At 50.4% G+C, this 12,760-nt stretch overlaps 1 protein-coding gene across 2 annotated transcripts in view; it reads right to left on the bottom strand.

The window, feature by feature from the left end:
- GALNT10 (polypeptide N-acetylgalactosaminyltransferase 10) overlaps nt 1-12,760 on the bottom strand; it is a 224,515-nt gene that overhangs the window by 18,435 nt on the left and 193,320 nt on the right. For both annotated transcript variants that reach the window (XM_079916229.1, XM_079916230.1), the window contains one exon: nt 11,273-11,390. In XM_079916229.1, the coding sequence (XP_079772355.1) occupies nt 11,273-11,390 (118 nt within the window). The remainder of the gene's footprint in view (nt 1-11,272; nt 11,391-12,760) is intronic.

The raw sequence follows: 12,760 nt of genomic DNA, 5'->3' as shown, positions 1-12,760 counted from the left end.
CCCAAATGGATAAAGTGAAGCTCAGAGACATGATGGAGTTTTTCAAACAGACTTCGTGGCAGAACCTGCAACTGACCAGGAGAATGACAGTGCCAGGCGGGTGGGGTACAGTCACGGGGCTTTGTTGCCTGAGGGTCTTCGCCTCTCCCCCAAGTAATACACTGGCAGAAGAGCCCAGCTGGTGGCAGAGAGAAGGGGAGCTGCAGAGCTGGCAGCAGCTGCAACCGTGTTTGGCCGGGACCCCGTCATATATGGATGGAGACAAAGACAGGCCACTGAGATGACATCTTGCAGCCCCTCTCTGCTGTCAGCTTTCTTCCCTCCCTCCCCTCCATGCCCTTCCTAGTCTCCATCCCCACGGGGGGTGCAGCTGTCTGCTCTGGGAGCCTTGTTCCACCATAAGGAGTTTCCAGACACACCCTGCCATCTCGTTCCTTGGTGCTGTTTTCTCCTGTGGAACAGTCTTCTCCCTGGAAGCACCATGCCACTAGACAAGTACAAATCTAATTGTAAAAGCTTGCTCCCCATTCATTTTCACTGCTGCTTTGATTTACTTTATTAGCAAACTTCTTTTGTGTGATGACAGGCTTCATTACAGTGTCTATAAAAGACAATTAGTCGCTCTTACCTCCTAAACTGAGGAGGAAAGAAACGAGTGGTGATGAGCTTCAGAAAGACACAGTGGGCCCCGGTGAGTGCATGGCAAAGGGGCCGTCCTGCTGAGGGGACCGCGAGTGAGCAGGGGTGGGGCGAAACCTCTCTCTCAAGGAAACGGCTGCCTGGAAACCAGTCAGTAATGGATGGGCACCCTACCTGCCCAGGGAGGGGAGAAGACACCAGTCAGCCATGGCTTTTGCTGCTGGCAGCAGCTGAGGACCCCAATGAAGTCCAAACCCTGTTCAGTTGCGCTTGGGAGCTGCACCATTAATATGCAATTAAAAGAATAATCGTCACCAATTATCCTGCATTATCTCTGAGCTTAGGGAGAATACAGGGTAGCCGTGATGAGCTTGGTTCTGGCTCTTAAGCAAGTTTCATGAATCTGAAAGCCTCAGTTTCCTCACCTGCAGTATGGGATGTATTACTGTGCCTCCCTCCTAGGGTTGTGATGAGGGTGGAATGAGGTAATTCTGAAGCATAGAGGACTCTGAGCAATCCTAATGGTGCTACCTGGGCACATGGTGGCTGGCGCTACTGGTGGTGGGCGCCACAAATATGCCACGCAGTTTCCCTTCAGAAAAGAAGGAATGGCTTTGGATCCATGTTTTCTGTAAGTTCATATGATTTTGAACGTATTAGCTTGTTTCGAACAACAAGATACTGTTTCAGGAAGTCTCACCAGTATGAAAGAATCTCACTCATGTTCATTTTAGATGCTTATACTGGTTACAGGGTACAGTTGGTAAAAGAGCAGGAAAAAACCCAATTTTATTTTTCTTTTAAAAATCCATTTAAATTTACTTCTAGATTAATATATGATTTTATATAATATAGTTTTAAGCATATGTGTATCTAAATTAATACATTGAATATCTGACTGTTTCAACAATCTCCTGGGGCTTCCCTGGTGGCACAGTAGTTAAGAAGCCGCCTGCCAATGCAGGGGACACGGGTTCGAGCTCTGGTCTGGGAGGATCCTACATGCCGCGGAGCAACTAAGCCCGTGTACCACAGCTACTGACCTGCGCTCTGGAGTCTGTGAGCCACAACTACTGAGCCCACGTGCTGTAACTACTGAAGCCCGCACACCTAGAGGCCGTGCTCGGCAACAAGAGAAGCCACCGCAATGAGCAGCCTGTGCACCACCAACGAAGAGTAGTCCCTGATCGCCGCAACTAGAGAAAGCTCATGTGCAGCAACGAAGACGCAATGCAGCCAAAAATAAATAAATTAATTAATTAAATAAAGAAAAACAATATTTTATTTTATTTTTTTGTGTGTGTGCGGTACACGGGCCTCTCACTGTTGTGGCCTCTCCTGTTGCAGAGCACAGGCTCTGGACACGCAGGCTCAGCGGCCATGGCTCATGGGCCCAGCCGTTTCATGGCATGTGGGATCTTCCCGGACCGGGGCACGAACCCGTGTCCCCTGCATCGGCAGGCGGACTATCAACCACTGCGCCACCAGGGAAGCCCTCCTGAGGTGTTTATAGTCAACTTGGTCAAAAAATGGGGGGTGGTTGCCTTACATTAGGGCTTTTTTTTTTCTTTAATAAATTAATTCACTTAAGTTGCAGGATCTGTTAGGTTTTGGTTCATATTTGAAATAGCACAATCTCCCAACCACCCAGTGGGGGAGGTACTGGCATGCCTCTTACACATGAGGAAAGCGAGGCCTAGCGAGGTCCAGTGCCTTCCCCAGGGCTCCTCGGCTCATAAGTGGCAGAGCCCAGAGTGGATTCCAGGGTGGGGGCCCCCAGAACTAGGCAGATCTGAGACTGCACCTTCGATCTTTCTAAAGCCTGGTCCTGACCCTATCATGGTCTCCCACAAAGACCCCTCTTGGCACTTGTATTATCTGCAGGACAAAGGGGTCACCCTGGGCTTGCAGTCAAGGCCTCTGCCCCCTGCTCCGGTCACCTCTGATCCCCTCCACACCCCCTGGACACCACACGTGCATGCTGCTGAGAGCCAGCTGCAGTGCACCCACATTTCTGCTCTCTTGGGCACATGTGCTTTTCTTTCCATGAACAATGCAGCCCAGTACAAACATTCATTCGTTCGTTCATTCATTCACACATAGCCTGGTCACTGGTCAGCCTTGCTCTAAAACCCTGTTGGAAGAGATGGGGGCTTCCCTGGTGGCACAGTGGTTAAGAATCTGCCTGCCAATGCAGGGGACACGGGTTCGAGCCCTGGTCTGGGAAGATCTCACATGTCGCGGAGCAACTAGGCCCGTGAGCCACAACTACTGAGCCTGTGCATCTGGAGCCTGTGCTCTGCAACGGGAGAGGCCGTGACAGTGAGAGGCCCGCACGCTGCAATGAGGAGTGGCCCCCGCTCGCCGCAACTGGAGAAAGCCCTCACACAGAAACGAAGACCCAACACAGCCAAAAAAATAAATTAATTAATTAAAAAAAAAAAGAAGAGATGGAACAGAAACTGGCAGCCAAGGGTGGACCAGTGACATAGAGCCTTGAAAGTGGGGTGAAGGTGTTGGTACCTGTGGGCCAACCCTGCCAACCAACCTACCCATTACTCTATCTTTCCACACCCCAGCCTGAGCATCCACTCTGTACCAGACCTTACCTACTGGTTACAGCCACGATTTTCAGTCTCGAGTGAGCATCAGAGTCACCTGGAGAGCTTGCTAAAACACAGACTGCTGGGTCCCACCCCCAGGATGTCTGACTCAGCAGGTCTCCGTGGGACATGAGAATTTACATTTCTAACAAGTTCCCAGGTGATGCTGGTGCTGCTGGGCTGGGGACCACACTTTGAGAACTAGTGCCTCCTGGATTAGTGACAGCCCCTCTCAGGACAGTGGTGCCTGCCAGTTCACACTGTGTCTCTAGACAGCCCTGTGAGTTTGGGGTTTCAATGAGGAAGTAAAGGTTCAGCAGAAAGGGCAGGTGAACTGTCCCAGGTCTCACTCAGAGCTCATTCCAGAGCTGGGCCTGGAGCCAAGGTCTTTGGCCTCTGTCTTGCCGGCCTCAAAGCTCTTTCCACGCCTGTCTTCCTGCAACTGCAGCCCATACACATCGACCACAATGCCGACGTTGACAGCTATCATAATTGATAATTTACAATATGCCAGGCGCTGAGCTAAGCTTTTAACACATTTTGATTAATAGTATGCTCACACCGACACTATGCAATAAGGATCATTCTATTGCCACTTTACAGATGAAGAAGTCCAGAGAGGTTAAGTCACTTTCCCAAGGTCACACAGCCACTAGCTGATGGAGCTTTCACCTGAACCCAGATGGTTTGATTCCAAAGCCAATGTACTATCCCGTGCCGTTCTGCCTCCTTTTTTCCTCTTTTTCTTTTCTTTTTTCTTTTTTTTGCGGTACGCAGGCCTCTCACTGTTGTGGCCTCTCCCGTTGCGGAGCACAGGCTCTGGACATGCAGTGCAGGCTCAGCGGCCATGGCTCACGGGCCTAGCCGCTCCGCGGCATGTGGCATCTTCCCGGACCAGGGCACGAACCCGTGTCCCCTGCATCGGCAGGCGGACTCTCAACTACTGCGCCACCAGGGAAGCCCCCTGCCTCCTTTTTTAACACGAAGGTTCTGATCCAAACAGCTACCACTCACTGACTGCCTTCTTTTTGTCTGTCTTCAGGCTAAACAAACGTTTTATACCATTTAATTTTTAATTTTTATTTTTGGCCTCACCTTGTGGCATGTGGGATCCCTGACCAGGGATCGAACCTGTGCCCCTGCATTGAGAACACGGAGTCTTAACCACTGGACTGCCGGGGAAGTCCCTACCATTTAGTTTTTATAACAAACCTGTGAAGAAGTTGTTATCTCCATTTTTAGCACTTAAAGACCGAGGCATGAAGAGATGGGCACGTGGCTGGTTAGGGAGCCATGTACCACAGGTGACCCTCGGGCTTCCGAGCCATCTTCCTGGAGGAATGGTGGGAGGGGCAGGTGCCCACAGACAGAGACACCCATGGAATTTCAAATGGCTGCTCAAAGTCAGGAGCAGAATGCCTTCCCTGTTCTTGGCAGACAGCTCTTAGAAAGTCTGGGTACATGTGGCTGGGAGGAAAATGCTACATGCGGCAGAGCAAGTTCCCAGCATCCTCGGATAACCCAGCGAAGGAAGGAGCTAGCGCCGGGTTCCCGGCAGCGACACTGCAGCTGGTCTGAATCAGAGGGGGCTGGCAGCGGGTGGTGGAAGGGATGGGGAGAGGCGATGGCACGCTGGCACTTGTGTGGGGGCCCCGAAGGCCCTCCTGGGTGGCAACTTAACCCCCTCAGGGCTGGTCCTGACTTCTGGGGCCTCCCTGTAGCAGTGGCCTCTCTCTAGGCTGCCCCCTCCCACCAGGTGGAATGAAATGAGCACTGGGCTTAGAGTCAGGACATCTGGGATTTAGCCCTGGCTCTGCCACCTTCCAGCTGAGGGACCCTGGCCCTGTCCCCTAAGAACCTGGGGCATCAGGTCACAACATCACTCCTCACCCGTTTCTGGTGTGCCTACAACTTTCTTTTCATACACCCTATTTCACTCAACCCCCCTGATGACACGTGAGTTCCAAGGAAGGAAAATCTGAGAGCTTCCTTTTTTTAAATCTGCCCACAGCAGTCTGGGGCTGGGTTGGCCTTTGGTAACTGTATCAGTGTTGGACTATGCAGACCCACCCACCACTGAGGCCTCCTGCCTCTGCTCAGATGTGGTGGGTTTCCCTCTCGGAACAAGGCTCTCCCTCGTTCCCTCGTGTGGCTTTCTGTCACTCCCTTGCTCAAGCGAGCCTGCCCCAAGGGACCTTCTGAACGTCTCCATCTTCCTCTCCAAGGGCAGCAGGCTGCTGCCCCTGTCTCCTGGAACAGACCCTGCAGAGGTGCGCTTGGGGTCTCCATCCTTCCCTGGGGGTCTCCTCACCATGACTCCCTTCTCTGTAGACCTCACCTGGGGGAGAATCTCATCCCTGAACTTGCAAATGGCCCAAACGAAGCACTGGGATGTCTATGGGGCGGAGGAGGGGTGGGCCGGGAGGCTGAAGAAACAACAGTCTTCCCTTCTTCTCGGTTAAAAAAAATATTAATTTTTCTCCTGATTACAGAAGTGATATGTACTGATGATGAACGCATTCAACGTTACAGAAACAATGAAGCAGAAAGGGACAGCCACACTGTAGCCCTCCCACCCCCGATGCCCCAAGGGATGGGAAGCTTCCGCGGCACCGTGGGTCAGAGTACATCAAGGCAAAGGATCAGTCTGAAGTCAGACAGCAGGGCTGAAATCCTTGTTCCAACCACGTGACATTGTGGAAGGATTTAACCCAAGACTCAGTTTCCTCATCTATAAAGTGGGGGGGCACGGGGCCCCACGTTACTGCATGTGGGTGCTCAGTAAACTAGAAGGAGATTCTTCTCAGTTTTTTGTTTGTTTGTTTGCATTTGTCATATTTTTTAAGATTAAACACGCGACTATATATACATACATAAAAACAAAATTTTCACATCTTTTTTTAAAACTTAATTTTGGAGGCATCTAACTTCTTTTACATAATATTTCACTGTTGGGATGTGCTCTAACTTACTTATATCCTAAGGATGTACACTTAGGTCATTTTCAGTCTTCCCCTTTCGTAAGTAATGCTTCAACAGATAGCTCCTACCTCAATCTTTGCTCTATCTCTCTTGGCTAAACTCCTGGGCGTGAAATTTTGGGTAAAAGAATGTGCTTGCTTTGAAATGTAACGGATTCTGCCAAATTGCTAACAGAAGATATATCCACTTACATTGCGTCAAGGCCCACATCTTTCTCACGCCAGCTCAGCCACGTTGTCCCGTGGACACTTCTCCTCTCCTGGACCTCAAAGTTGAAGACATCCTAACCTCAGCCTCCTGGGGACACTGTGCAGGTCCCTTTTCTGCTGGTCCTGCTGCCACCACCTCTAATCCAACCACCCTCGCATCCACGTAAGACCAAGGGCTTTCTCCACAGCATCTTATTCGAGCCTCTCTTGGGTAGGAAGGAAAACTCTATCAGCACCATCTGGGATGTGAGGGCCAGAGAGATCAAGCAATTGGTCCAGGGTCTCCAGGTGGACAGAGAGCAGAGATGAGAAGCCAGTGCCCTGCCTTCTCACTGAGTACCTCTCCTGCCACATCGCCATCACCCAAAGATGCAGATGTAAGCCTGGGAAGGGCAGGATGAAGGAAGTTATATAAGATAGGAACTGATGCCACTAACAGTTATCTGAAACACCTATTCTGGGCCAGAAACTGGGGTATAGAGATGGACAAAACCCACTCCCTGCCTCGAGGAAGCTCAGAGTGCAGTGGGGGAGACAGGCCAACCCTTGGGTCCTGTCAACAGGAGGTACTGGGTGCCATGCTGGGAGTGACATTCGGGTGGTCCCTAAGCATCAAAGGGAGCTCAGGTAAGGCTGAGAGGACACCATATAGATGAGCTGAACCCAGAAGGATGACTGTGGGTTGGCCAGACCAAGGAAGGGCATTTCAGGAAAAGTGAACAGTGCATGCCTTCAAAGACAGCCAGGCATATGAGCCTGGGGCTTGTAAGCCGTTCTGTATGGCTGGGTCAGGTGGACATCGGTGGTTTGCCCCGCCCCGCCTCCATTCCCCCTTCTGCACACAATGCCTGGGCTTTCCTTTAGGGAGCCAGCTCATCCCACTTTCCCAGCTCCAGGATGGGCATGTGACCAATCAGACTCAGGCTGCAGTTGACAGATCAGAACATTGTTCAGGAAGGGGCAATGAGACTCGACTTGGGGACTTACTACAGGAATCATGGGAAATAGAAACTCTTTTCCCACTGGGCTGCTGGGTATTTCCACAAGTGAAAACTTGCCTGAGAGGAAAGCCAACCCAGATGAAAGCAGAGCTGAGGGACTAAGCGAGATGGAGCCTAGATGAGATGGGTTAGTCCCGGGATCCAGCCGGGTCTGGAGATCTACCCTGGAATTTCAGTTGGGTGGGCCAATCAATTCTGATTTTTTTGCTTAAGTCAGACTGGGGTCAGATTGACCGGGATTTCGGTGACCTGTTACCAAGAGTCCAGACTAACGCAATGCGGAGGAGAGTGGAGAGAAGGTAAGGGGCGGTAAGCAGCTCACGGAGGTGGGTATAGGCCAGGCTACAGGGTTAAAGATTTATCCGCCCACTAGAACTGAGAAGAGTCTAACTGCCAAGCAGGAGAACTCTCATATGTGACCGTGCCTTTTGGAAACAGAAGCTCTATTGGCTGCGAGAGAGAGGGGGGAAAAAAAAGAGTCGATGACTCTCCTAGAAATTTCAGAGCCTTCGGAACATCTCTTCTGGGGTTTTCCCATCAGGATAGATGGCCTGGTCTGAGATTGGAGCCGAATTATTAATCCATCAGCCCTGATGGCACGTATCAATTTGTCTTTTTTTTTTAACGTATCAATTTATCTTAATTTCTGAAAATACACTCATGCCTTTCAGACCAGTCTCTCTTCTCTGTCACCAAGAAGAAAAGGGATCTCAGTAGAGATTAATCAGAGGGAACTTGGCCCTTCGTAAATGCCCTGCTCTGGCTGAAACAGAACACCCGGCATTCCAGGGAGGTGTTGCCGGCAGACGAACGGGCTCTCCTGTGCCCTCAGCGCTGTGGGCAGGCCTTCCGCGGGGGCCCGGGAGACAGTGCACTGGCAGAGGGGCTGCCGCCGGCTCCAGGAACTCGCGCTCTCAAAGCCCGGAGAGAGAAAGCCCAGGGAGAAATGTCTCCCTTTCAGACCTGGGGGACTCCTCATTACACTGTCTCATCTCCTCTCCAGAGTGAAGGAGATAATTGGATCAAATGGCAACAGGAGCCAGCCTCCCTCCCCCTCCCGGATGAGAGACTTCCAATAGCCGTGTCTTTTGTAAATAAACTGTGGTGGGAAAATGCCAATTGTTCTGCCATAATTGCCTGATGAGCATCATCAAATGGGTCTTTGAAACGCACAGACTGAAATTATTTTGGCTTTAGAAACTCCTTTGTGCTCATTTTTCTCCAATCACTCCCCTCCCACGGAGGGGAACTTCTTGACCAAGGAGGCTGGTTCTGGCCAGTATTACACCTGCTCTGAGTATTCAGAGTATTCACTTATTTATTAAGTGCCTTCTCCCCGTCAGGCAACCCTGTTGGTTCTTGGGATACAACAGACAAAGATGGTTACCCTACTGGAGTTTACATTCTGGTGAGAACTCAGAACACTGATGTGCCCATTTCTGGGAAAAAACTTAGTAGAAAACGTCATAAATTAAGTTTGTTTAATTGACAGATTGAGGAACTGTGAAGTTAAAACTCTTTTGATTCCTTGTATGTGATTCCACTGTAAGGATGTGACATTTGGAAAATTAGATTGCATGGGCTAGGGATACTAAATAAATGACATATGTGCCATCGCTCGCCAAACCTGCACCCAGGGCAGACATCACTAATCAATCACCACTCCTTTTCTGATAAGCTCAAACACAGCCTTGCAATACATATTAACACAGAACTGGGGCAGCTCCTGCTGATGGATCAGAGTTGGCTGGGAGAGCAAACCTATTTCCGACTTAGACTGTTACTAGTTCACTTCATTGAGAGGCTGCAGGATATCCTAGTAAGTTAACCCCAGGAGGAGGCAAAAACTGAGAAGAAAGAGTAAGAGATTACAGCCAACCTCTTAGGCTAGTTTTCCTCTCAAGTGCTCTCACGTCCCTGCACAGGCCTATACAACATGGCGGGTGAGAGCATGGGCTTTGCAGTTGGGCAGACCTGGGTTCAGGTCCTGGTTCTGTTAGTGTCAACTGTGTGGGACCTGGGTCTAAGTTCCACCTGCCCCCCTGTGAAATGTTTATAATAATGATACCACCCTCCTAGGGTTGCTCTGAGGATTAAATAAGCCAACACTTGTGAAGGGCTCCACACAGGGTACTGCCAGCTCTGATCATGGCTGCACTTGAGTTGCCGCACACCAGGGTGGATGCACAGTTGTTGACAGCTGGCATCCGCTCTGACTGATTGGTGCTTGTGTCATCATTGTTGTTAAATATTTTTAATATCACCCCTGGATTTTAATATTAGTTTTATTTAGGGGGCTGGCCCCCTTATGGGAGACAACTTCAGAAGTCTGAAGGTAAAATGGACATAGACTGCCTTTCAAACCAAAATAATGTTTCAGTAGAATTACAGGTTGTTTTCTTGCTAATCAAGAATTTATGTCCCCCAGTTCTGAACTGCTCACCCAGTGGCATACACAAGGACAATGACAATAATGAAAATAATTTTTAGGATATTTATTAAGTCATCCTAACAAGAATGGACTTATTTAATGCTCTCAACAACCCTGTGAGAATTAAAGTATCATTAAACCCATTTTATGGAAGCAGAAACTGAGGCTCAGGGAGGCTAAGGATTCTTTGTCCAAGGTCACACAGCTGGCACGAAGTAGCAGAGCTACGACCTGACCTAGGCAATCTAACCCCAGCGCCGAAACCTTAATTGCCGTGTGTGACAATGGTCCTTTGCATAAGAAGTTGATGCCCGACTTGGCAGGCATCCGGGTTCCTTGGCAGGAGTGTTCACAGGGCTCAGCCCAGCTATGCTGCTGGCCATCCCTCATGGATTGGGGATATGCCTTACCAGGGGTTCTAGGGGTGTTAGAAGCAGGCCCTGGCCGACCACAGGGCCACAGGACAAGCTAACCTTCCCCTCAGAGGGACTAAGCCTCTGTTCTTCACTTGAGATCAATACAAAAATCCCACAAAAAGGGGAGGAATGGGGCCTCAGAAGTTTGCATAGTTAACTAGTAACCATCACCTCCTTTATCACCATTGTCAGAAGCTTCTACAGCACATGGGCCGGTCTAATAGGTTACAGTAAATATATTTTCACTGACTCTTTAATAATTTCTACCAGATATTAATTGGTTGTGTCCCCAGGTTGGGTGCTAACCACTTTCTAGCTATTATCTCATTTAATCTTCACAAAAGCTCTGTAAAGTAGGTAGTATGATTATTCTCTTAGATGAGGGAAGAAAGCTCAGAGAGGTAATCTAACTTGCCCAAAGTCACACAGCAACTGAGTGATGGAGTTGGGATTGGAACCCAGGCTTCTCTGACCCCACAACTCAAGCTCTTAGCCCCTGGTCTCTGTACATCAAACTCCAGCAGAGACAGATCCAAAGGGAAGACTCGAGAGGGGTGGCCAGGAACCACTAAAGACAAGTTGGTTTCTGTGAGGCCAGGGGACCATTCTCAGAGCAGAGCTTCCTGCCGGCCCACGTGTCTTGTTCGGCCGTTGTGCTCTCTCTTCCCCTCTGCTGGTTGGCTGGTCGTCTCAATGGGAGACACACCATCTCTGGGGAAGTGAGGCCTGTTTTATTCCAACACTGTCATCTGAGAAGGGACAATGCAAGGCAAACACCAGCCAGAGCTGTGGCTGAGGCCAGCCTTTGGCAACCTGAGGATCTCCATGCTGCCGCCTCCGCTCCGCACCCCCTACCGACACACACACAGCAAGCAGTGGCTGGCGGCTCCTGATTTGTTCACCAGGCTCAGACAGACGCTAAGCAGGCAGCCTGCCAGGACAGGCGCCACGGGCACCCTGCCAAGGACAAAGGGGCTTCCCAAGAGCTCACCTTGAACGAGATTTCATACTGCTCCCCTCCCCATATCTCCAAGCCTGGGTCGTACCCGCCCAGCTCCCAGAACCACTTCCGATCCACGGCGAACAGTCCGCCGGCCATCACAGGAGACCTGCGGGAAGAAGAACCTGGTGTGAAGACGCGGACGTCTTGGCCGTGTGCTCCTTGGGTATCCTGCTCTAGGGCACTGCTGTTCTACCAGGGGTGATGCTCCCCGCTACTCTGTGAACACAGCCCACTTGTCCAGCAGGGAATCCAAAGCCCTTCTGAGTGAGGCCCCTGGCTTTCTTCCTTCTTGCCTATACTTCTTCATAAATGCTACATTTTAACCAATGGACCCAAAAATCCTTTACGTGGTTAACACCTAAGAATACTTGTGAAATGAAATCATAGTGCTTTTTCCCTGTGGGCCTTGTAGCTGTACCATATATATATGCACATCTATATCTAATCTCTAGTCTTCCCATTGATTAAATGATCTGAATCAGGTCTTTCCAAGCCTGTCTAGGCTGTAGAATGTCTTAGAGAGATGAAAACACATACAGCTTCCTGGGCCCAACCCCAGACCTACAAAACAGTCTCTGGGGGAATGGAGCTTAGGAGTCTGTGTTTTTGGGTAAGATTGTTTGATGATTCTCACTCTGTAATCCCAGCATAGATATTTTTTTTTCTGCTGAGAGTTTATGGAAGAAGCCACAGTCACTGTTCTTTCAGTTAAACTGGGATAAGATTAACTCCGCTCATTCATTCTCTCATTCGTTTCTTCATCGAGTACCAGCTGAGAAGCAGATGCTGGAAGAATTTGGAGATAAATCAGGGTCAGACAGAATCTTTAGGGGATGCCAGCATGGCAGGGCAGCCACCTCAGGAGAGGAGGACCCAGAAGACAGGTGGGGTGTAACAAGGGCCTCTGGGAGGCGCAGGCAACGCTACGGGAAAGGAGGGAGCGTCTGCCTCCAGGTTTTCGGGGTGAGGAGGGAAGCTGGGGCAAGAGTCAAGGAAGGATGCTCAGAGGGTGGCATTCGAGGTGGCTAGGAACAAAGTGGGAGCTTGGGGGAGGGGAAGGCACCCAGGAGAAAGCACGAGCTCGGGGGCAGAGATGATCAAGCGGTGGGTGTGGCTTGCCCAAGTTCCCCACGGCGCCTCCCGTGGGGCCAGCACCTGGGAGGGGCCACCAGTGTTTTTTGTGCGAAAAGCTCTCTGAGTGGCTGTGGCCTTGTCTGACTCCCCTGGAAAACTCCAAACCCTCCAAGGAAAACCATTCTAGCAGCAACCTCCACGGCCCCTCCTGGCTTGGGGAACTGCACGCTCAGGGGAAGTGGACTGACTTGGAAAGAGGTGAGTTAACCCACATGCCTTGCGAGGCTTCCTGCAGTAGATGGGTCCTGATAGCACAGGAGGGGACCCCTTTAGAAAGGACTCCCTTGATCACTGACCGAGGCCTTGAGTCTGCCAGGCGCTGTACTGAGCTAAATTACTACC

Source organism: Stenella coeruleoalba (assembly GCF_951394435.1).
Source record: "Stenella coeruleoalba genome assembly, chromosome: 3".
NCBI lineage: Eukaryota > Metazoa > Chordata > Mammalia > Artiodactyla > Delphinidae > Stenella > Stenella coeruleoalba.
Note: the sequence above shows the minus strand (reverse complement) of the source record. Positions and strands in the feature narration are given on the sequence as shown.